A 26,062-nucleotide genomic window follows, 5' to 3' on the forward strand; every position below is an offset into this window, starting at 1 on the left:
GCCAAAGCCTGGAGTAAAGTTCAGTGACCCGGGTCTGTTTCAGTGTATGTAGGATACAAGTGTGTTTTTGTTCATAATGTTGGGTCATAAATACGGTGGGCGGTGCGTATGGCGTGTATATTTTTCTCAGGAGTGTTCTGTGCTTGTCGCACATCCGGAATGAGAAGTAAAACGTGATTCAGTTGTTGATGTTTCCCTCCCCCCATCGGAGTGCTTTCCTGTGTAAGTCTCCACACGTGCTGCGAGTGTTGTTCACTTTGGAACACTACATTTATTGTGCATACATATATGCTGAGTGAGCACTTCCTCACTAAAAAAACAATGGGCCATTGCGTCCAAAGTTGAAGTTCAGATCACAGTAGAAAGTATGCATATCTGTACCGGCCTTCTAATTGATGATTTGATCATCAAACATTTTGAGTTATGGTGTAAGCTTCACACATCACTTTTCTATCGAGGTAACAGCAGGACATTGTGCATATTTGTAAAAGCTTCACTTAAAACATATACCTAGATCATATGAAACACTGTACAATCAATTCTATTAGGTGTTATATTGTACTTGATTTCCACAATTTAAAAACTAATGTGTAGTAATGTAGACTGGACCATGCAAATGGACCACTTTTCACTCACCAGTTCTTATTTAATGTCTCATTACAACATGAAGTTAACATCTTTTAGCAATTTGCTTCCAAAACATCTGTATATTGTTTCTCTCAGGTGTAGACTTCCTACCATAAACACCTCAGAATCCCAGTCACAAAGACAGACAGGACCTAATTGATTTTCTGTGCGTCATACGGAGGGAAACACAGATCACATGTACCACAAATCACTTCTATTGACGGCAGAATTTGTCGCATTTTCTTCTCATGGCGCCCGAGTGTCGATGGGGGGAAATGATGTCACTGTAGCGAACTTGTCACATCAACAGTTTCAAGCTGTTTGTTACATTAGACCATTGTGTAAAGTTTGTGTGCTGAAAGCATCGCCTTGTAGAGTTTGAATAACAGGAAAAAAGGAATGCCAAAGAAATGAATTTTGAAATTTGTAAAATTGATCTTTCAATAACTGTACAGTCTTTTGGCTTGTAAAGATATGACCACAATGACACTAGAAAATTCATGGCATTGGAAGTAAAAAGGCAGAAGTGCACAGAAGATGGACATAGATGTCAAAACATGCTCGAAAATGATAAGATCTTCCTGGAATGAGTATGGAAAAGTCATATTGTGTGCGATCAAAGTAGGAAATACCCAATAGGAAAAGGAAAAGTCCCATTGTTTTCTTATTTTCACCAACTCAATGACTTGTACAGGACTGTACCTTTCCCTTCCTTCCTTCCTTCCTTCCTTCCTTTGTAGTAAAGTACATGTTTGATAGACTTTGTGTTCAATCAGTCTCCATCCTTTCCTTATCAACACTCAATTACCTGTATTATATGTGGAGAAATATTGTGATATGCATGTATTAGACAGATGTCTCAACTGTCAAGTGTCTTATCCTGTTTTTCTTGGTAGGGAGTTTTGGACAACTTCCTAGATACACAGTATCTTGTTTTTTGCACATGTCTTACGAACAGGTAGCCATTGAGGCCAAGTTGAAGAGGGGTTTGTGTTTGGGACAAGTCTATAACAAACCTGTGTGTTTAACTGTGGGGTCCTGGAATGTGAAGCTACAAAGAGACTCTTGTTGTAGAGAAAGTTGGAACATGTCGTAACAAATTGCCAGTCATCTATCATCTAGCTAGTTTTAGGTAACACTGCATATTTACCGCATGTGTTCAGGTCGTTTATTTGTCAATGGTAAAGATCAGTATATACAATGTCATGTATTTTGAAAGGCTCACAACTTTCTGACACTTAGACCCCAGTCACATTCGAAAAGTGAAGTGAATTAAACATTTAATCGAGTTTTTGGTACGGCACTTTTGTTCAGTTAGATTTAGGTTTGATTTTGATGTTGTTTATTTGTTTATGTACAAATTTCAACTCTTTTAATTGACAAATACCTGATTTGTAATATGGATTTAAGGTGTCATGTATTAGTGTTTTCAGACTGTTTCTATTTTTGGGTCTGTATCTTGGATTTGGTGTACTCGAAAGCATTTTAGCATTTTTAAGCACTTGTAATCATGATACCTTATGGACATGAGGTGTAGCGTGTTATCGTATCTTCCGTCCGTATGAATGAACCACCTGCACACATTGTCCCAGCACTTAGGCCAGAGTCAGGGTGTGAAATGGGAGGTCTTTACCCTGTGTTTGCTTTCTGTGGTAATGGGTAAGTGAGAAGTTGTTGGTCAACAGTCATGGGACACATTATCCCGCCTACCTGTTTCTGAAAGGATGAGCTTTGTTGTCAACTTGCCATGGAAAAAAGACATTCCTGATCAGGGCTGTCTCCAGGACCCGTCTCTCTGTCCCAGGATAGAAATTTGCTATTAGGATGGACAAAGATTTCACCCTGTCTATGAAGGAAACTAAACTTCATGATGAAATTGATAAAAATATATTGTCATAAGTTTGAAATGGCAGATTTAACCATGAAAATTAACAGATTTAACCATGAAAATTAGCAACATGGTCTCTCAAACAATGAGGGGATGGAAAAAATTTAAAGATGGATACCTGTCCTTGATATTCATCTATTCCATACTAATAGGATAAGATAAGAGAAAATTACACTTACATTAATTCCTGGCACTTATCTTAATACCTTGCTTGTTGACAATTTTGTATTTAACTACCAAAAAAAGTAGAGTAGTCATTTCGAGCATAATGGATTTTTTTCATATCCAATCAGTTGAAGGATCAGCCTTGAGGTTGTATATTTATATCAAAAGTTGGCTTCAAATTTTTGGTAAAAAATTAACATGTATTTTCAGTTATTGACTTGGCTATAGATTCTTGTTTCATCTATTTGAATAAGTTGAAAGAAAGTAGTCCCACCATTCAAGGTCCATTGGAAAGAAGTTAGAAAGTTCTTGTTATAATTATATGTGATCAGTAACTGTTGAAAGATTAGTTTGAGTTAGGCCAACAAATTTTTTTAAAGTATCTCAAGCCCTTTTGATGTAATATCTGTGGATATTTTAGATAAACTGTCAGTGAATCAATTTCTATAGATTGCAAGAAAGTAGTCCCTCCTTCAAATTCCATCAGAAAGAAAGTAGTCCCTTAAGGTTATTGTCCTTAATGCCTCTTGTTAAGGCAATTAAGTAACATTATCCTCACCATGTCTCCCGGGGAGAAACTCCCTCCATTGTCCCACCAACCCTGCCATTACAGTCCTGTATCCAAGTCAGCCAAACAAAACTGGCCGTGACACTGCCGTACAATAACAAACAAGCACCAATAGTTTACCCATAAAGGGGAAAATAGGATAGTTTTACCCGCACAAACTGTTCCTTTCTCAACAATCCCATCGACCTTGCCCCCCTGTGTACCTCACCCCCTTTCTTCCCACCTGGCCACCTGCAGCGTAACTTAAGGTTAATTCCTTGCCTTGCGCCACCCTCCTTAATGTAGTCTTCACACCTTTGCCCTTAGAAAACAACGTCTTGAATGGGTCTTGTTTGTGTACTTTAGTGGTAGCGTCTAAAGAAACACTTGGCTATTGCACTGCGTTACCGTACGATTGTTGTCCGTCGACCATGGTGGTCGGCGAGGACAAAGTGTGGTTCTAAAGGGAGCTGTCTGTTATCACTCGAGCTGCTTCTTGTGTAGAAGCCATCTGAGGAAGTAGATAGTTGTCATAAGATCTGTGATGTGGAGTTAAGAAGTTGGTCTCGATTTTTCTACGATCTAAGGCGATATTTATTCCATGACTCGCTGATTTTAGGAAATACGAATGAATTAAAACATAAAACTGTAATATCAATGGACAGACTGTATCTAAATTTTGAACAGTCATTTGCAAGGTCCCCCAGCTCTCTCTATACAATGTTGTAATATCTGCTTGGAAAAAAAATTGAGGGAGAAGGTTTTACCATGGCATAGATTCTATACAGGTTCTATTATCTAACCTGATATATTTAATGACCAAGAAAATTAATAGTCATGTCCTAACTATGAAAGGCCTATCAAGAATTGAATGTATATCTGTGGCATCAATGTAATAACTTGAATATCAAGCAATAATACTTGTATCCTGCCAAGCCTTGTCAGTGGTATCAGTCCTATCATTGACAATTGATTGACTAAAAGACAATATTTTTGCTCCTACCTGTGTATCTTCTTATCACATAAGACTGATGGGAGCATTGTCTGTCTGTTTGCTCAGACTCAACTTAGATCCGTTCTCAAACACTCAAGTTATTTAAGTTGGTGAAAAACAGGCTTGTTTTTCTAACTTCCCATTTAAAGACTTTTCAGGTAGGATCCAAACAGTAATGCTAGTACCAGGACTGTTTGATGTCCTTAATATGCAAGGCTGTCCATGTTTCTTCTTTGTACAGTGGAAGCCAGTTAATTGCACAACGGATAATCGCACACTTCTGTTTATTGCACGAAATCCTCAAATCCCGTGGTGGTGCAGTCCAGCTTAATAACTTCGCTTTGTTGCACCATTCGGATAATTGCACGAAATACACTGGCAAATTGGGTGTGCAATTATGCGTCTTGTACTGTACTAGGACCAAACTCATAAAACTTGCTTTAAAGAGGAAAAAATATTCATCATGGTTCAATGAACTTATGCAATGGTTTTATTGAGGTAATACTGAGTACATCAATAAACAAGAAGCTGCCATATTGTGTGTAGATGCACTGTAGGTTTATTGACCCAACCCCCTGCCTGCTTCCTTCTCAAGTGTTTATTCCCAAAACTTGGTCAGCAACCTCACTGTGTCAGTCAGTTTGCGTGATTTCTGTGGGTCAGCATCTTTGCTTGCTGTCTCTTTGTGGCATAGGCTAATGCAATTTAGTTTGTTGTTTCTTGAACTGAAGATTCATGTGAAATGATGCTTAACTTGTTCCTTTTATAGCTGCAGCCTTTTCCTTGGACTGCCAAACTATTTCAACTCTCTCGGTGACAACTGTTACCTTCCTACATTCAAAACCAGTGTTCACCACTATCTCATAGCACAATAATTTCACCATCCGTCAACTTAGTTCATCGCCAAGAAGTCTTCAAATTGCCTTGCTTTGAACAAGCTTGTTTTGAAAAAAAGGTGGATTAACATGAAAATAGAGTAGGGCTGGAAAGCATCTTGACACAAAAAGTTTTAGGCAGCGAATGTAGTCAGGTGAACGTTTTTCTCCAACCCCTCTGTTTTCATCTTTAATTTTTACTCATTTTTACCGTGAAACGTCGGAGAACTACAGTCGTAATGAAACAAACTAGTGTCACCTGAAGACAAACTCGAAGGCCAAGTTTTGATTAATGTCTTACGTCCTCTTGAACAAGTGTATTAATCTTGGTACAGATTTTCCAACAATACTGTTATGGTCGTAGTCAGGGAAACATCACTGAAATATTTCGAGGCTGCAGTTCTTGACTCGATGCTTACGTAGTTCATCAAATAGGGCCGGTGACATTGCCATTCGTAGATTGCGCAGACGCTATTGAATCGGTTAACTTCCACGGTTTATGCTTGTGAAAAGTGAGGCATTAAAAGCTTCTGTCACTGAAAAATGCAGCTTTGACAGGCAGTTGATGGGCTAAGCTTTTCAAGGATACGTTCACTTTTCTTGCCTGTCAGACTGGAGTAATATATCACCTATCCTGACAGAAATGTGTCAGTGCTTTTCTTGACTTATTGGCAGCCCAAGGATGGGGGGAAATTGTTCAGCAAAGGAAGAATGTAGGGAGCAAACAAGGGGGTGGTGTCGACCTGGTTTGCACTTTGGCTTAATTTTTGGTTTGTTGAAGAATCATGGAGGGTTGAAAGGAAACGAGGGGAAAACGAGGGAAGAGTGAAGCTTAACTAAAGGTTACTGTGGCCTTGGACAGGTTCAAGCAAACTGTGAAGTAGTCCGAACAAACTTTGGGTTTGGGTTGGTCGAAAGTTTGGGGCTCAGAACAACGCATACTCTTTGTCCTAAAATAACCAAGTGTTTTGTGTTTTTGTATGAAATATGATGCTGATTTCTGCTTTCAAATGTTCATCATTTATGCGATTGGTGGCATTTGTACGAAATTTGCTGCAAGGAAGGGGGGATGTTTCAGACATGTCACAAACACTATAAACTGCAAAAGTCAGCGTTTACGGTGGCAGCAGATGCACGTAAAATGGCAGCTATTTCTTTGTTATCGGTAATGGTATGTTCTCGTTACAGTCGTCACCGTGAAAACCATCAACATTGACAAATTCAGGAATTACAGTATTCATCAGTCAACCCTTTTGGTTGCCAACTGTTGCTACCCAAACCACTAGACCGCTCTGACTTCCTTGTGTGTCAACTATAGTGACGTCAGCTATATGCGGAAGCTCCTAGTCTAAGGCTAAGTCATCTAAAAGTGAAGTTAAGGACAACGTCTGCATTGATCCTTTTCCTCAAGATCGGCTCCATTGTTCCATCCTCAGCACCTGAATTATGCCTTTATGCCTTCAGTTACAGTACTAATAAATACTGTGACACGTGTGGCGAGATGTCACAGGAGTTGTGTAGTGTCGTGCATCCAGGCCATGCACTATGACTTTATGGTGATGAGTGATCGCATCCTTCCGAAAAAATCGCACACAATAGATTTGGCGCTATAGAATTGTTCTAAACGTAACTACCGCCTTTCTCTATATCATCACGCAAGCTACAGACTCACAAGAACTTTTTGTCATCTCTGCCAAAGTTACGACTTATCATTCATTTAAATTTATTGCATCATAATGTTGCATTGATGGCAAATTAGTACTTAAACTTGTGAGTACTCAGCCTCCATTGTCACAGTCATCGTTGTCTTATTGTGTCACTATAGCAAATTGTACATTATAGGGTTTGTCAAATTGCTTCTTCCTTTTCGCATGACCTACTTGAGTAAAGGGCAAAGATGCAAAATAGATGATAATGTATTTCAGTTTAAGAAACAGTTTGTGCTTGACACAGATGTGATGAACAATACCAGCGTACGTGTTTGGGCTTCTGCTTAAGTAGCATAGGATTACATGATTTCCTTAATGGAAGAAAGTGGTACTACTTGAGACGCCTTAAGACGTGACGACGGACGCTACTGTCTCTGAAATTCCTCGGTCTCGCCAGCATTCTTTCCCACAGGCCTATGTCTCAAACTGTTCAAAATTGTCGGAAAGATACGCCTGGAGAAGAAGTAATGCGCGGGGGCATGCGTGCAGTTTTGAGCGTGAGTGTCAGCGCTTACGAATTTCCCACCCTTCCCGTGTTTCTACTGACAATATCTGTCGTCTCCGGGTCAGGGGGAACGCTTAAACCCGCCACTCAACCCTACATAGCGACAGAGAGCTGTCAAACAACGCCAGTTCTTGGGGCGTGTTGATTTTTCCACTGAACCGTTTTATGGGGTCTTAATTTGGCAGCAACGCGGCAAAGAGCAGGGGGTCTTGGCTTTCTTTAGAACCTTTAGAATTGGAAACAAAAAAAAAGGTTCTGATACGCAGATTTGAAAGGCTGCTTCGGAGTAATGTAAACTGACATGGGGGCATGGGGCTGGGGTTCACACTGGTTTATTTGTGGTGGCTGGTCTGACAAAAGTGGGACAATCTCATGGGACTGTAGATAGAACAAAGCTCGTACTTGAGAAAAGATATCTCTTTATCTCACTGACTGTTTTGGTCTAAATGTGATCTTGAGATACTAACCTATGAAGTTCAACTTCCTTATGCAATTCACACGAGAAAAGATTGAAATTGGGTTCCAAGAAAATAAACAGGAAATGCCCATTGTTTCTCTTTCTTTCGTATCATCATGAACTAAGAATTATACCACTACTATACACTACTATAACAGAATTCTCTAGTTTGATTTTGCTGTCATAATAGTATTTTCCCATAGAATAATGATAAAAATCATGTTTCTTAAACTATCTGCTTTTATGCTTTAAGCGATTGCCAATTTTATTTTTGATCAATGTGTACGACGGCTTTCAGTGTCGATAGTTGTGTTTCTTAAGCAGAAATCTGCCACTAAGGTCTCTTTTCCATGACCCAACCTCCATCCATTTTATTGTCTGTTGGTTCCTGAGGAATTCAGCTTACCCGGCACGCACATGTAGTGTGGGGTGTAATCCCCTCGTCCCTCCTGCCTAATACCTGTGGATACAGTCGTGCGAGTCACGCGACCCCGCCACTGACCTCCCTACGTGGATAGAGTTTACCTGTGTGCGTAACCACCGCTTGGCACCGTTTCACCGTAAAGTCTCCGCTGTCGCCAGGCCTTATTTAGTCAACAACACCGGATGAAGTCTGAGACTTGGGGAGGCCACGCCCCCTTCTTATCATAGCCCCGCCTCCTTAAACCCCTCCTTCTTCAGCCCTGGCCTTCTTAAGGTTTGGCACGAGTCCAAGCCGAGAATAATATAATTCTCCCAAGGTTTCTCCGCTAAATGCTTTTATGGATATGAATAGAGCCGTCCTTGGGTGTCCTTGTTGCTTCGTTCTAGACTAGGGACAAGTCGCTAATCAAACTCCTTGGCACTTTCTCAGGCAATTTAAGATGACGCACAAGTGTCTGGAAAGATGAAGGTGTAGAGACAACTTTTTATCGTAGATATCTCTTTGACTTATTCTCAAAAAGTCTCTTGCCTTATGTTCGTACAAGTTTAGAGAATAGATAGCCTTGTAAAAGGGATAAAATTCCCTTCTATTTTAGCTACAGTTGGAACCAGGAGTGCATACAAAAGGAGAAAAGAAATTGTCACTTGACTCAGAGGGTATGTATGGGGGTTACAGATACACAGCCATCTTCTGTGCATCCCATCTGAAGAAATCTTCCCTTCCCATTCCTTTCTCGCATTTTGCTGTAACTGATATTTTCTGTATCTCTTTGTATTATAAATAGATGTAGGTAGTTAGTTGAAATGCACCAATTTAGATATAGCATCGTCATATTTTTTGCCCTGTAGGAGGGATACTAACAACTAGACCATAACATGCATTCCTCCATGACAATGTTGACTTGTGGCCCCTCCCCTTAGCACACACCTGAGTGGCTCTGTGGGCAGTCCCAGGTAACTAAAAGTAGTCCCGGGCAGCCCTGTACTGTGCCCTGGCTGATTTGCACCACACAAAGCTTTTCAGGTGGGGTAGACATAACAGTCTTGGCCAGACAGTTAGGGTCAGGGGTTAACGTGATTAGGGGACCCTTGGTACAACAGAGGCAGGGCTGACAGCGATTTACGTGGTGTAGATTTTGATAATTGTTTGTACCACTTCACTGTTGACGAATCATATAAAAAGCACTTCATTTTCTAACAACATTTGACAAAATGAGTTATTCAAAGGATAGGAGTGGCTGTTTTAGAAAAATTGTCAAATTGGAAAAGCAGACATTTCAGAACAGAGCTTTTAGAGACATTCACTGCACTATTTTTGTTATTTTAACAAGACATCATCATCCTTAAAGCCTGTTTGTTTAAGTGTCAATACCAGAGTTACCAACCTAGGATTGATGTGTTCAAAAATTCGTACTTTCCCAGAACTATCGTAGAGTGGAACTTGTTATCACCAAGTACAGTAGGGGCATCTTCTCTTGGTAGTTTTAAAGAACGCTTGCAGATAGATGTGCAAAAGTTAGGGGTAACGAGTCGTTCGGTGTAATAACCAGCTGCTGCTGCGCCGCGTGCCTGCAAAGCTGGTGGGTTATACCGGCTATATAGATACAGATACAGATACAGAGTGTTCATGCCAGTGACTAGGGCTTGCTTTTTTTCTCCCCAAAGTTAGCAAGATCAGTTTATCAAATTTCACAGTTGCTTTTGGCAAAAATTTACTTGTAAAAGAACAACACATTTGTACAACAGTGTTACTTCTAGGGGATCTTATAAGAAGATAAATCAAAATGACCAAACAAGAAGACACGTCAGCATGTTTTCCTTGCTAATCTTCTACCATAAGTTGTAATGTGTATTTAAGTGCCTAAAATGGTCTGGTACGTGGCTGTTAAGGGCCTGATAACGGACACTTTTCCATGCAACAATTGCCCCACATAACAACACAGTAAATGGCCCTTAAAAAGTAGATAATGACCACTTGACCGGGCGATAACTGTCCTCAATAGCCCAAGTGTTTGACAAGAAAGGTATTTTACTAGATAGCGCCTGTGGAAATTGCACCATGCTTGTAAGAGCTGAAGAACTTTGAAAAATGTGGGGCATGTAACTGAAAGTTTTGACACGGTGACCAACTTAACTTGTGAATAAAGATATGTTTGAATAAGTCTTAAGTTTGGTTTGTTTACATAGATCAAAAAGACTTCTGGATGTGAACATATTTTAAACGAGTGCTTCGCCTAAAAATAGTTATGGATAATGTTATTTTCCTGATTACACTAACAAGTTTTCCTCGGCGTCTCTTTGACTGTGTTTGGCACGGTTTCCTAAGTAGCTTATTTGTCTTGTCCTACGTCGGGCACTGTTCGTCAGCTTCCAAAATAACCCGCCCAGTAACCAGACCTAACCTCAAAGTATGCCCAGTCCCCCCTACCGCCCCCTCTTCATTTTACACACCCACCCAAGCAAGAGAACCAGGGACCTAAACGGAAATAACAGCCCAAACTTTGTTTAATTGGCGCGCCACTTTTTCTTTTGATCCGACCCTTTGTCAGGTCTTGTTTTATAACTTCTTCGGAAATAAGCAGTCCTGTCGGCCCGACAAACAGCAAAGTGGCGCCGATGCCAGGGGGTGACGGTGTTTGGGAGAAACACGGAGATAAGAGGGAATGTGGTCGGAGCGATTGAACCGTTCGGTGTAGGGACGTTTCTGATCAAAGGACGGTTATTTGTTTGGCAACAGGCCTCGGACAACGCAAAATAGGCCGTCCAGGATTGGATCGGACCACATTCAGAGTGTGCGCCCAGGTGTGCAAGGAACAACATGGCTCAAAAAGGTTTCTTGTAAAATCAGCAAAAGGGAAAAGAGGAAACAAACTCATTTAAAGTGGCAACCTTGTTGACTGTCAAACATGTTTCTTGCACAGCATGACATGGGTCCAAGAGATTAAGGGTAAAAGCAGTGACATGAACACTGTTGTAACCTGATTGACTATAAAACATGTCACATTAAGGACACTTCTTGACTTGGCTTGACTTAATTTGGATCCACAGTTAGCTTCTTCAACCCTTCATAAGATATGTCAAGTATAGCTACAGTATACTTCTTGAACATAAGTGCACAAAAGTTGAAACTGTTTCTAAAATTGGTCTTTGTTCATTCACACATCTCAACTTAAGATGCATAACATGCTAAATTCCTATCCCTTTAGAAGAATCTACTACTAACATGTTTTATGCAAAAAGTAGCATTTTGAAAAAAATCTGGATTGTTTGTTTTATTGCGTTATCTTCGAGTTCAACTGAACCGTACTTGAAAGCTTCTGTACAGGAAAATCAGGTTGTCATAGACCTTCAGAAATTAGTATAACGTTTGACTCCTGTCTGTCAGTGTAAGAAACTCTAAACACTTTATGCGATTGTTATGTCTTTGGAAATCAAATTTCCGACGAAATCCAAAAATTGCCTTTTTTCCACCCGATCAAAGGTGTGACCCTTGCACAAGTGGCTTAGCCTCTGGCAATCCAGGTGTGTTTCCTCTAACATTGGGGAAATTCAATTTCCTTTGTTACTAAAAACATACAAATCTACATGAATAACACATGAATGTGGATGTGCAAATCTTGTGATCTTTTAATGTTTATTTGTAAAATTCTTGGGCAGAAAATCTGAACATCTTCCTGTTTACAGGAATACCGGAATCTTTCACTTACTTCTTCCAGGTGTGACATATGTTCTGAAGAAATACAATTAAAATGGCTTCACGCTACCCACTTATAACAGATTGGCACTAGATGTGGTCCTAGTAGTATTAAGACATACTTGTCATTGGAAAGAGTAAAAGAGAACTGTTTCGCATTTTTCATACAGGTGCAATTCAAGCATTACATTTGCCCTATCCTTCCTCCGCAAAGGTGGTATCATACAGGGACTGTACAGAAATTGCTTCCTTAGTTTGCTCCTGTGCATGGATCTGAAACTGAGGTATTGCAAGGCTCAATGTTACGTGTAACAAAATAGATGCTTCATATGTTTTACATTGGCATAACTTTAATTAATGATTGTGGACACTTGTAATAAATTTGACATTAGGAGGAGCAAAGCAGTGGTCTATCAGAATTGACTTCTTTCTCAACCCGCTTTAGCGCATAGCTCTAGATCTAAAGCGCAGATATCCCAAGGCCCAGTGTGTCCTACCTACATGTATCAAAATGAATTCTTGATATGTTGTACATTGGCATAATTTTAATGATTTTGACTTAGGAAGAACAAAGCAACAGATATCTATCAGAAACGACTTCTGTTCTCAACCTGCTTCAGTGCATAGCTCTAAAGTGCAGGTATCCCAAGGCCTGTTGTAGCGGACCTACCACATGACTGGAGCCGAGTCATGTGGTCCCTGCACCAGGAGTGTCTGCATTGTTGTGAAGGATTTCCCAGGAATGCTGAGTTGGTTCAGAGTGGCTCAAGTTGGCATTGCAGCTATGCCACTTCAGCAGCCTACTCTCAACACGCCAGTAACGCTACCTGTTTGTGGGGGAGGGAGCGCCCAGAAAATACTGTTAAGGAGGGGAGGATGTGATATTTGTTTCAGCTGAAGCCATAAAATTTGATGTTAAATTGGATGCTAATATCAAGATGAAAAGAGAGTCTTATACTATGTAGGAAAGTGCGTTTCTTGCTTTGCACTGTATCAGATACTAACTGTAGTCAGATTCAGGTTTTCAAGCCTCAAGTTTAGTCTTGTCATCTAGACTTTATGATTTTATTTGGTAGAGTATCTGTCAACTAAGAACATACATGTACGTTGATATCATGTAAGTGGTGTAAAGAACTATTTTTCTCTTTATGCTTTGCTTATTTTCCTCTGAGGTTTCTTCTACCAAATTTTTCCCCACATTACATTAAAGGATTCTTTTCCATCTCCCCTCTCCGTGTAACTTACTGACCCGTCCCTGAGAGCGCAGTACTTCACACCTTCTGCACGCATTTCCGCCGGCCCGTGCGGCTAACCGGACACAACGGACAGGAAACAATGTTAACCCACTTTGACATAACAGTTGTCTTAACCAAATTTTCTGTGGAGTGTGAGCGTGGTTCTCGCCATTTTGAAAGGTGGTCAAATCTCATTAGCTGTGGATTTTTCTTGTAATACCCCAAATTTGGGCTATGGAGGAGCTATTTTGAGTGCCCAATTTTGCCCAACCCAGTCAGTTGTATTTCTGAGACATACCAGGAAACAAAGCCCTTTCCTGTTTGTGTAGTAGGTTTGTCTTCCTGAAGGGAAGTTCACAAGTGTGTCGGTGTTTACTCTCGGTTGGTCAGGTGCTTTTTCCTGCCCGGCTCAAGACGTGGTCGGGCTGAAAATCGCTTGAAGCAAAGAGGAAGGCAGAGAGGAAGAAAGGGCTCGGAAGAGATTTCTGTGAGAAGGAGGCTAGAGAAACAAACGTGCTGTCTTCTTCTTGTGTCTTAAGTTTTCCGTCTTAAGGAGGAAATGCTTGTCTTTAGGCACTGTTGAAAGAAAACAGGTCACAATGATAGTGTAGAAATGTCTGTTAGCAAATTGAAGATATTTGAGATCTTTTTTCTCTGTATTATCAATTATAACGTACTCTTTTTCATGTTTCAACACCTGTGTGAAAATGATGGCAATGATGATGTAATGTTTAAACAAGCATTTAACGTTTTATGTCTCAAAAAAAAGGGGTCACAATAATTGCCTATTAATCTCAGTTGAGGAGAATAAAGATATTTGAGAAGTTTGTTTCAATTTTTCTGTGGAGTACCAATATCGGATACTGTCTTGTTTCATCACCTCTGGTATATAGATCAGCACCCCAGAGAAAACCATACCAGTGATGATGTCATGTGTAAACAAGCATTAGCTGGTGACACAGTTTAGGAGTGGAGATTACAAAGTGTAGGACCGGGAATTAGGGATGATTTGCAACGATGATACCGGCTTTGGGGCCTCTTTTTTCACACAGGGCTGGAAATACCACCTGCATATGCAGGTTCGTGCAGGTAAAACTGTAGCTGTGCAGGTATTTCTGGTGTCTACCTGCACCTAACCTGCACTGGTCCATTGGTAGTGCTGGTAAAATTGGACCTGTGCAGGTATTTTTTTTGTCTACCTGCACCTAACCTGCACTGGTCCATGGGTAGTGCTGGTAAAATTGGACCTGTGCAGGTATTTTGTCTACCTGCACCTAACCTGCACAGCACTGGTACATGTGCTGGGTTTTATATATAAATGTCCTATGATGTAGGTGTATGTGGATTGTCATTAGCAGCATTGAATGTTACCACCTATTCAATATAAAATAAATAAAAAATAGCAATGGTTCCTCAACAATTTTCATATGATCCATACTTCCTAAATTCAGGGTGATGCAGGTAAAATTTGTTTGGTGCAGGTAATTTTCAATGTTACCTGCACCAGTGCAGGTATGCAGAAAAAAGTATTTCGAGCCCTGTCATGTGACATCACCCCTAAAAATATGCCCCCACCCAGGCTATATTAGGAAACACCTTTGTTTCGGGATGCGGATTTAGGATCGGGTGCTCTTGTGGCCGAGGATGTTTATTGTGGTTATCATTCTTGAGTGGTCAGTTGAAGAAGTTGTTTGTGGTGGGAGCAAGGCTTGACCCCCTGCAAGGACACAATAGCTAATGATCCTAAGCCACGCCCACTTCTAGTGGTTATAGGAAAGAGCCACACCCACACGTGTCAGGAAGGGTAACACCCACTTAAGGATATCTGTATCTATATAGCCGGTATAACCGCCGTTATAGCCGGTATAACCGCCTACTGTGCTTGGTGATAACAAATTCCACTCTATGATAGGGTGACTCAGTTTTAGGGGGTCACTGATTTAAGAAAATACTACACTGAAAACAGAGTATGGGGGTGTCTTATCAAAGTTTCAGGAATTCTGTACCTTGTGATACTCTGTATTAAGGAGAAAATCTGGACAGATTTCAGTTTTCTTAAAAATTGAATAAAGCTTTGTGGTCTGATGTTTTATTGAGAAGCAAGCAACGCTTACTTTCACTCACATTGAGTTTGGAAACTGTTGTACTTTCCAGGCAAATATATATCCCAATCTGAACTACATGAATGACAAACGTAAAGAATCCACAGTAGAGAGAGGAGCAAGTTCTTTCAAATGAAGTCCACATGACCACAACTCTTTCCAATGACCTGCTAGTCAGAGGAACACCACCAGGCAGAATTTGAACCATGTACCTTATGGTCTAAAACAGACTCTTCAGATTTTCTGACATTTTTGCTGTTTTTTCCACAGTGTGCGTGTCGGAAAGATGGAGTCAAGATCAACATGGACACCTTCGTTAAGAACTTCCAGCCTGAACAGTACGACCAGTGGAAGTCAGGGAAACAGGTCAGTAGTACAGTTACAGGTTTTGCTTACTGGTTGCCAAAAATGTAGAGGCAAGGCATACTGCATGCCAAAAAGCAGTTACCCAAGCAACTGGATATGATTTTGGAAACGGTTGGGGTTTCAGATAACATCCATTATCTTTCAGAGAGTAGGTTTATATCCAAGCAATGAACTGATATGCAATCTGTAGTGTAGATGGTTCAACTTGTGCTACATTTTAAGGAAGGTTAGACATCCAGGTAATAAGATATGTAATATAGTAAGTTACTCAAGGAACTGGATGGTACAGATCATTTTCAATTAATGTTGAACATTTCCTAATTGTATAAGAAGGAAAAATTACTTTAAGCTCAGCTTGGCTGTATTTATCTCCCCTAGATCATCCATATCCCAGACGTAGACGGCGCACACCGCCCCTCCCACAGTCACGAGTCCCTGGGGAAGAGAGTCAGCCCCAACAACGATCAGAGGAAGCGCAAAAACGTGTCGACGACAGCGGCACGCAGACATCCCATCACCCACCCTGATAAAGACTCCAAATCCAAAGGTAGGATTCATTTTCTTTTCTATATTTCATAGTTTTGATATTTTAGAATGATGTCATTTTGGCACCTAAACCATATACAAGAGGGTTAAAACAAAGTTGACTCCTTTTGCATTGGACTCATTGACTTCTTTCATGGCATGCATTCATATTTCTGCTGTTTCTGGCAATGGCATATGACATAATGCACGACATTTTCTCTTAGTTACTAGTTATACTTCTATATAGGACTTAAAGTTGAACCTATTGTTAAGGGTTTATGATAAAAGTAAGTTTCTTCCTGTCTTTCTTTTTTTCCTACCAAACTCTAAAGCCAGCACCAACCCTCAAGAAGAACTGAAACATTCATAAAGTTAATCAACAAAAAAGGCCAGTAAAACATGAATTTGCTGGAGCAGAAATAAGTCCATATCCAAAACACTGGCTCGTGAGCCTGGGTACCATTCGGAAAGTAGTTAGCTCCGGCGTTCATTATACACTATATACAGTCGCTTCTCTGTGTTTCCGTTTGGGAACGCGGACCATCTTAACGTCTGGAATCGTCCAAATTTTGGACGCAGGCGCTGATTGGTCCCCACATATGAGCGAATTATGGAATGGATTTGAGCATTCCTTCGAACCGGTGTTCCGGTGACAAACCGGATAGCAAACATCGGAGCGAATTACTATACGGATGGTACCCAGGCTACTGGATCGTAAGATTGTAAAAAAAAAAACCTTAGCTGTAATAACTTAGACTTTTATACAGTTATCATATTCATTTTTATGTTCAAACCAGTCTTCATTGCATGTTCCTCTGTTCGTTTCAGACGCCAAGGCTACAAAGAAGCGTGGTCGTCCCAAGAAGGAGGAAACCAAGACGTCTGCGGAGGTGAAAGTGGAAGTTAAGACGGAGGAAGACGTCCCCCCGGCGCTGGTGCCGGAGAGGTTACCTTCCATCCAGGAGGAGCTGGAACAGATCAAGGAAAAACCTGCACTACAGACAGGTAATCAAACTTTCACAAATCTTTCACTTCAAGAGCTTAGAATTTTCCCAAGGTAGTTTCTTGTCCCCCATTTCTTAGCTAACACTTGTCAGTGCGTTAAGTGGTGAAATGCTTACCTGTAAACCATATCTAGAAGTAAGTCTCTTTCAAAACTATCCTTCCGGATTATAGACCAATACCTACCCACAGTGAAATGAAAAGAATCATTCAAATCCATCTTTTTCATTTTGTCTTGTTTGTAAATCACCAAAACTTGATTAAACCACTGACATCAATACCAGATGCAGGTTTCAGCTCTTTACCTTGTCTTGTAGACTGATGAAAAGACAATAGCACTATCCACATAGAGGGTGCCAGAATAAATTAGACTAATATTGTTGCCTTTCTCTTCTACAGAAGTGGTGAGGGTAAAACAGGAGCCAGAGGACCCCCTCCCAGCCAGACCACAGCCAGTTATCAGCAGTGAGAAACTCGTCCTGACCGCCAAGACCAGCCAGGTCAAAGTGGAGACCTCAGAGGAGTAAGTAGACACTTGTTAGACACTCCCTTTTTTGGCCCTTGTGAAAGGTTAGTCCCGTTGCCTTTTTAGGCTGTAGTTGCATTGAGGTGTAAATACTCTATTGGATTGGATTGTTCCCTGAAGTATTGGAAGGCGGAACCCATCCCTCTCCTTCCACTGCCTTCAGGTATCATATAAGGTGTGATCTACAATTCCTGTAAAACATACTCATGTTTGTAATAGAATTCCTCTCTGAGACTTTTCCCCCAGTGCTGATACCAGTAGAGACATTTCCTCCTTTCCTGCTGTATTTTCTGAGTTTCCACATTTATGGACAATGCAGTAAAGCATGACCTCAATGAAAAGTGGCCTGCAGGCCAATTTGAGCTTTCGTGAATAAACAAAGGTCCAAACAAACTCATGTTTGTAACAGAATTCCTCCTTTGTGTGATGTTCCCCACAGTAGAAGTCCCCCCGTGCTGAAGCCAGAAAAGATATTTCCTCCTTTCTTGATATATTTTCCATGATGATTTCTTGATGATGAGTTCCACATTTGTGGACAATGCAGTAAAACATTACTCATGACCTCAGTGAAAAGCAACCCGCAGGACAATTTGAGCTTTCGTGAATAAACAAAGGTCCAAACAAACAAACAAACACATGTTTGTAACAGAGTTCCTCCCGTGTGTGATGTTCCCCACAGTAGAAGTCCCCCCGTGCTGAAGCCAGAAGAGAGACTACCCCCCTTCCTGAAGAGAGAAGACCCCCTCCCTTCCCCAGAGCCTCCCAGAAAGAAGCTCTGCGCCGGCAACGGGGCAACGACCCCCAGCAAAGAACCGGAAATGCCCACCCTGATCAGCGACAACGAGATCGTGGATATCGTGGAGATCTCATCGACAGGTCAGACCGAGTGGCAGGCGTCTCAGAGTTCTTCCACGGCAGGCATCCCAGTCATAAAGAAGATGAGCAAACCCTTACGGAGGCACCCCATCAGTAAGGCACCACCCAAGTCACCAACGTCAGTTACCAAGCAGGAGAGCAGTGATGAAGGTAAAATCTTTATCTTTCTGGAATTAAGGCCCAGATATGAAAGAATGTAGGTGATCACGATTTGAATAATGTTATAACAAAAAACAGCATAAAACAAGCTTGTAGACAGTCAAATTAGTCTTCCTGGCAGTATGATCAAAGCATGACGTACTATACTCTTTCCCTCAACTAGATTTTGCACACAATATCCAGTCAACCTTTAGAGGTACATATAGTGCCACATGGCTTATGTTTCTTTCAAACTTTCTGGCAATGATTAGGGAAGCAGGTGAATCGAGAACTAATTTATGCTGGAAAGTATGCAGTCCTTAGGCTTGTGCATTCAGCTATTGTCCACTGTTCTGTATGAGTGACAGTAGAGCTAGAGGATCTTTGTCAGTACATTAATCCTGTACATCCTTCATGTTACAACCCGTAGAAAAATGGCTTTTCGGTCAGCCAAACTTTCAAGTTACATTAAATTTATCATTCCACTTTATTTCAGACCTTCCCTTCGGTATTGAGGAGAGTCTGGACACATGGATACAATATTACCACAATTTTCTTTACCATTGAAGATACTGTAAATGCATTTAAGTTCGCAGGGATTTAATTTCGCGGCATGGGGAAAAAGCGGTGGTTTTAATTTCACGGTAGCACCATGCCCTGTAATCTTTTACTGCCATGGAAAAATGTTCGCGAACATTAAACCACCGCGAAAGTTTCTGTATTTACAGTAATATAGACTCCTGTATGTTTAAAAACTACCAAATCTTCCATTTTATCTTTCCAGACCTCCCCTTTGGTATTGAGGAGAGCCTTGACACGTGGATGCAGTCCATGGCGGGCCTGTGGGTGTCCAGCCCTCCCAACTTCCCTCTGGAGAAGATGCACAACGACAAGATGTCTAAACAGGACCCTTACTGCGCTGTCTGCTCACTCTTCAAGCCATACAATACGGTGAGAATTAAACTTTTGTAGAGGAGTGCTTTTTGAGGCATGATCAACAGTGAAATTTGTCTGCTGGTGAACTTTTTGAGCAACTTGTTAACCTAAAGTTTCCATTTTGCTACCAATTCTCTATTGGATAAGAGGCAGCATTAATAAAGTTACACTTGCGAAATAAAATTTCTTTAAACATTAGATGATACTACTGTTGGCTTCCTTAACCTCATTAACCTCAACAACCGCACACTGAAGTAGCCATTTAGAACCTGATTCTCACTTTGTTTCAGGGTTATGCAGAAGATGAAATGAAAATGTATAATTTGTAAGGTTCGTGCATTTCATCACCAGTCATCATCAGATTCAAATTTTGTCTGTAAGTGTAAAAATGTTTGGATCCCTGTTGAAGACCTCTGAAACTTTCTGTGTGCAGGTTACTAAAGTCTGTCCTCTCTACCTCTATGTGTTGGTCCATCCTGATGCTCCCTCTGGTTCCAACCCGTACACATGTCAGCCTGGTTCTGATCCCAGAGCTGTGCTTCCTGTAGTCTAAACAAGAAAAACTAAAGTCTGTCCTCTCCACCTCTGTGTTCAGGTCCATCAATGAAACTGGTTTGGCAATCTGAATAAAGGTTCAGAGACTTAAACAAGGCGACTTCAGATGTCTTCCTGGGGGATGACTGCAGTGCGATAGATGTCAGTTAGTTGAGGAATGAGTCGACTCTACTATATACTGTTTAATGTTAAACAAGAAATACTAAAGTCTCTACCTCTGTAGGTCCATCCTGAGACCCCCTCCGGCTCCAACCCGTACACATGTCAGCCTGGTGCTGATCCCAGAGCTGTGCTTCCTGTGGTCTAAACAAGAGATACTAAAGTCTGTCCTCTCTGTTCCTGTGTTTAGGTCCATCCTGACGCCCCCTCTGGTTCCAACCTGTACACATGTCAGCCTGGTGCTGATCCCGGAGCTGTGCTTCCTGTGGTCTAAACAAGAAATACTAAAGTCTGTCCTCTCTACCTCTGTAGGTCCACCCTGACGCCCCCTCCGGCTCGAACCCGTACACATGTCGGCTGCCGCGGCCGGTGGGGTACGCGGCCCGCAGCCTGGTGCTGATCCCGGAGCTGTGCTTCGCGGCCTGCTCCGTCAGCCCCTCCCCGCTCGGATCCAACCCGCTCATCGACGCCAACCTCAGGAGCATCGTGCTCAAGTGTCAGCAGTGCAGCCTGCAGGTCCACGCAAGTGAGTGGAGACCTTTTCTTTTTGAGTGCAAAACATGCTAGGCAACATGGGTTATGGTAGACCAAGAAACTTGGAATGTGTTAGGAGTGACATGAAGGTGTGTGGTCAAATAGGGGTAGATCCACTAGACAGAGCCACGTGGAGACGCGGTGTGGCGACTGTGTCAGGGATCCCAGCAGCAGTATAATCAAATACAGTCAAACCTGGTCTACCGACCACCTGTGCATGACGACCCACTGTCCACTACGACCGCCGAAAAGCGGTCCCTTGAATTTTCCCATAGACGTAAGCATTAACATTTCTGTATATGACGACCACTGTCCATCGCGACCACGACCACCACTAAAGGCGACCGCACGTTACCTAAACACTGCCAAAACGACCGCGGCATGTGATTTTGTCACGCTAATTTAATGTTCACGGCGAAAAATGAGCGTAATTGCCACAAATTATTTACCGCTATGGCCCCTCGAGCCCTCCCATTCTCATTAGTTCTGGATCGGCACTTCACTCTACAAATTTTCGGTGGCTTCGTGATGAGAATCTCAGGCTAAAATGCCATTATATCCAGGGAGCAGACATAAAAGCGTTTAGTTTCACCAGGCTTTTCGAAGATAAACTAAAAAAACGCATTTTCTGTCATAATAAAACATCTGACTCGCTGTTCTTCCCGAGAAAATACATGTATACGTATTTTTTGTACAGCGCGGTTCAGAATCGCGGCGTCTGCAGGTCGGAAATACGCATCTCTGATTGGTTGAAACCACACAAACAACAACAGCTGCATGTATAATGCAGGGGAATCCCCGGCGATCTCGCGCTCTGGTTGGTTGGAGCGGTGCATCATGGGAACTTTGCTGCCAGCTCGACGCCATCTTGTTTCAAAGACTTACGTTTTAAAACGCAAAAGAACGCTATTTTCCACGATTACGTAGCACCATCCTAGTTAAAAATGCATAATCCAAAGAACTTTCCGTGGAAACATGTGTTAATGTGTGAATTTATGGTGTCTCTAGCGTAATTTTGGGTTTCGATGCAGCCGTAAAGTGTGCTGAGAGTTAGCGTGGGTTTCCAAAATATACCCCGAAAATAATGTCGCATTTTTCACGTCACACAAAAACAAAACTCCCGCAAAGAAGAAGCCTGCAACATTTTCTGATCATAGCGATTACGTTTTGGGTAAAAATGTTCGTCGATGTGCACGATGTGCCGGCGTGCAGCCGCGTGATACCTCAGTTACAGAATATTTGTTGTCACATTAGGGCCGCGGTATGAGAAAAAATTATGCCAGCACCGGCACGGCACGGCACGCTGCAAAATGCCGGACGAATTACCACCGTTTTTCTTTTTCAAATCATTCTTATAACATATCTATTATAAATATCATTACAAATATAATACTTTTTAATACGAAGAATAACATAAGTATACGTAATTTTAGCATTGTATAACATCGTGTTATCTTGTAAATAATAAAGACAAATGCGTTTCATGCATAAATTATCGATGTTCTGACTTGTCAGTTTCTTTACTGCCGCCACGTTGTTTTCTATATAAAGACCACCTATGTAAGAAGACCACTTTTGCTGGGTCCCTTGAGTGGTCTTCATATACAGGTTTGACTGTAATGGATACTATGTCATCATTTGACACCTGAAAACTCCCACCACCCTTCCTGTAAAGCTTCCTGTTTTAATAAGCTTTTGTCCAATTGGTTGCTAACTCAGGTTGTACTTAGTATACACATTTTAGCATGGGAGTGGCGTGTTATGCTACTCTATTGTTGAACGTTTGCAGGCTAGGCAGTTCATCTGATCTGCTGTCTCTCTTGCCCTGTAGGCTGCTATGGTGTGTCAGATCCGGAGCTGCACGTGGGGCACTGGACCTGCAGTAGGTGTGAGGCAGAAGCCTGGGATGCGGTAAGGAGCATTGATTTCTAATGTTATTTGTAAATTGGAAATACTGAGCAGTTTCATCAATTTATTGTTTTTGTTTGTTTTATCTGGATTTCCATTAGTGATATATTATACTACTGTGCAAACTGTGCACTCACTACTATGTAAGACACAGGACATAAGACTGTCATTTCACTGCAATGTTGGCTGTGTGTGATGTGGTAATGCAGTTTGGTCCTCAGAGTCAGAATCCGAATTCCTCATGTATCTCTGCTTACCCCTCAGCAATGTTGCCTTTGGGTGATGTGAGAATGCAGTTTGGTCCTCATAGTCAGAATCCGAATTCCTCATGTGTCTCTGCTTACCCCGCAGCAATGTTGCCTGTGTGTGATGCGGGGCGGTGCCCTGAAGGCCACCACGACAGGCAGATGGGCCCACATCATCTGTGCCATCGCGGTGCAGGAGGTGTCGTTCGAGTCGGTGCAGGCCAGAGGACCCATCAACACCAGCAAAGTACCCAACGCCAGGATCAGATTGGTGCGTTTCTTTGTTTCTGTGGGGGGGGGGGGGGGTCACATAGGTTTGTTTGTTTTATTAGGATCTCCATTAGCGATACCACAGAAGAGGTGCCGCTATTCTTCCTGGAGTCCGAAACCTTTATATAGGTCATGCGATCATCACACAATCACTAACTTTGTAATCACTAACTTTGCAATCTCCTGCAAAGTTCAACTGTCTTGGTACCCAAAATGCAGTGCTGGATCCATCTCAGTTGTTGGTTCTGTCGTCGCCTGCTTGAAAATCTTATGGCATCAAAATCGTATGACGATCAGCAACCTATGTGACCACGCCCTTAGATAAGGCCATACCAATACATTTTCTTGTTTTTCAGTTATTGTGAATTAGTAAATGAATTTTATTGCTCAACAATCGCACAATGTACAATGTATGGCAACCCATAAACAACTAATAGCTATAGGGACAATATACTAAGAGGCTACATACAGGGCAATGAAATATTATCGATAATAGTAGAGCAACAGCAGCGCCCAGATTTTTGTTACAATATAGTAAATGAGTGGAACAGACATTAAGCATAGCCATTGAAGAATGCCATTTATTTTTCCCACATCTACAGAAGTGTTGTTACTGCAAGAAGATCATGAAGAAGGGGGTGAACATGGGGGCGTGTATCCAGTGCTCGGCGGGCAAGTGTGCGCTATCGTTCCACGTGACCTGCGCGCATGCGGCAGGCATGGCCATGGAGCCCGGAGACTGGCCGTTCTCCGTCTACGTCATCTGCCAGCGCCACACGTGCAACCGGGAACGCACGAGGAATCGGCCGCTGACGGACATCAGCGTTGGACAGAGTGTCATCGCTAAGCACAAGAACGGACGGTATGGTTGACGTCATTATATGTTTGGCAGTGGCAGACATAGTATCTGAATTTGCTGTGGTCTAGATTCTTCATCTTTTCTTCAGGAAATTGTCAAAAAATCAGAGTAACAAAATCTCCACATCATGAAAAGAACAGTTAAAGTCTTATTCTTACTTGGAAACAGATTGATGATCCCTTTACAGTTAGTCTTGAATAACTTCGTTTTAAGGCAATTGTCTCCTGCATCCCCTCGGTTGTCACTGTCAGTCAGACTATGACTTTAGGTGTATCTAAGCTTGACCACCCCCATACTAATGACTTGAACTCTCGACTAATACTGAGCGTTCAAATATCAACATCAACAGTGATGGTGGATCTCATTAGTTTCTGTTGTTATTGACATTGTTTCCCAATGCACATGTGAAAAGTATCTTGTACATACTCCATGCTTTTCTTTCGTAAATGTATTTAGAAAAGCAAGTAAAAAAAACTCTTGTGTCAAGCCTTAAAGTTTATGATGACCGTATTCATGAATATTTTGTTCCTTTCTTCCGCAGGTACTACCAGTGCCAGGTGATCGGGCTGACATCACAAACTTTCTTCGAGGTGAACTTTGACGACGGCTCGTATAGCAACAACCTGTTCCCACAGGACATCGAGAGCCACAACTGTGAGAGAGACGGCCCTCCCTTGGAGGGAACGCCGGTCACTGTGAGTCAACAACTTTGTCTTCTTCTTACCCCTTAGTAACCATAGTACAGAGATTGTCATATCAATGAAGAGAACACTGTTCATGATACATTGTTGTATTGGTTTGTGTATATCTGTGAATTGTAGATAAAGGTATCATGGTGTATTTGAGTTTTGTTAACAAGTATTTTTCTTTTCTGTTCATTGAGTTTTGTTGTCAGGCTAAAGTAGGTATCCTCCATTGATGTCTATGTGTCAGCTATAATATGTGGCAAATACTGTAAATGCAGAAATGTTCGCGGTGGATTAATGTTCACGGTTTTCACGGTGACCACTTCACCACTTAAATGCATTTACAGTAGTTCAATAGTGTCCAAAAAAGATTTCGTGAGCTATATTGTTGCTGTGTTGCTCCTCCCAGGTCCGTTGGACAGATGGTATCCTGTACAATGCTGTCTTTGTGGGGTACTCTACTGTCACCATGTACCAGGTCGAGTTCGAGGACGGGTCACAGCTGACGGTCAAGAGGGAAGACGTCTACACCGAAGACGAAGACCTCCCGAGGAGGGTGCGGTCTCGCCTGGTAAGGACGCAGGGTCAAGGTCAAGTAGTCCCTCCAAGGTCATCAGCCTCGGAGCAGACGTTAAGTAGTGAAGGGGCAACAGGGTATACCAAAACTAGCTGTCCACTGAGACCTGCTACGGCCAATTTTCAATCGGAAGCAATGGGGGGCTGGGATCATATGATGCCTCCTAGTATGGAGTCGAGTGCAAGATATAGGGATGTGGGTTCTAGCAGGTCAGGCAGAAGGAGCTTTGGCTCGGTAGAAGAGACATTTGGCTCGGCATACGGTGGTCAGAATGCTGCACAGCACACGGTAGCAAGCGGAGCTGGGTTTGGCTTCGAGTCGGAGGCCTCTTCGATGGGACGCATGCCAGGCCAGTTTGGGCTTGGTGCGGGTATGGGGCAGCAGCCAGGCATGGGGATGATGAACAGTGCGGTGTTCGGCTCGGCGCCAGTCTTCTACCAACCGTCGTTCCTCGGGTTTCAGTACTACCCGCAGCAAATGGACAGACTAGAGCCGCCCCAGCCGGTCTCCGGCTACTACGGGTCGGAGCTGTCGCCTCACCTCATGGAGCTGTACGCCATGGTGCCGGACGCGCATTCTTCGTCGGACGGGAGGAAGTGATCTCAACACACTTAGCTTCTAGTTTCACAAACCCAGGTTAGGCTGCGCTGGGTTGATTGTATGGATGACATCTTGTGAA

The 26,062-nt window shown here is 42.1% G+C and overlaps 1 protein-coding gene across 4 annotated transcripts in view; it reads left to right on the forward strand.

The window, feature by feature from the left end:
* LOC118431680 (lysine-specific demethylase 4B-like) overlaps positions 1–26,062 on the forward strand; it is a 33,642-nt gene that overhangs the window by 2,954 nt on the left and 4,626 nt on the right. The window contains exons 6-18 of one of the 4 annotated variants that reach the window (XM_035842927.1): positions 15,492–15,587; positions 15,966–16,134; positions 16,941–17,117; positions 17,511–17,637; positions 18,320–18,666; positions 19,151–19,184; positions 19,473–19,605; positions 20,617–20,830; positions 22,670–22,749; positions 23,098–23,262; positions 23,864–24,123; positions 24,662–24,815; positions 25,216–25,377. In XM_035842927.1, coding sequence (XP_035698820.1) covers positions 15,492–15,587; positions 15,966–16,134; positions 16,941–17,117; positions 17,511–17,637; positions 18,320–18,666; positions 19,151–19,184; positions 19,473–19,605; positions 20,617–20,830; positions 22,670–22,749; positions 23,098–23,262; positions 23,864–24,123; positions 24,662–24,815; positions 25,216–25,377 — 2,118 coding nt within the window. Of the gene's footprint in view, positions 1–15,491; positions 15,588–15,965; positions 16,135–16,940; positions 17,118–17,510; positions 17,638–18,319; positions 18,667–19,150; positions 19,185–19,438; positions 19,606–20,616; positions 20,831–22,669; positions 22,750–23,097; positions 23,263–23,863; positions 24,124–24,661; positions 24,816–25,215; positions 25,378–26,062 lie in introns of all 4 variants that reach the window. The other 3 variants (XM_035842926.1, XM_035842929.1, XM_035842928.1) reach the window with 3 other exon arrangements.

The sequence above is a fragment of the Branchiostoma floridae genome, chromosome 15, assembly GCF_000003815.2.
Source record: "Branchiostoma floridae strain S238N-H82 chromosome 15, Bfl_VNyyK, whole genome shotgun sequence".
NCBI lineage: Eukaryota > Metazoa > Chordata > Leptocardii > Amphioxiformes > Branchiostomatidae > Branchiostoma > Branchiostoma floridae.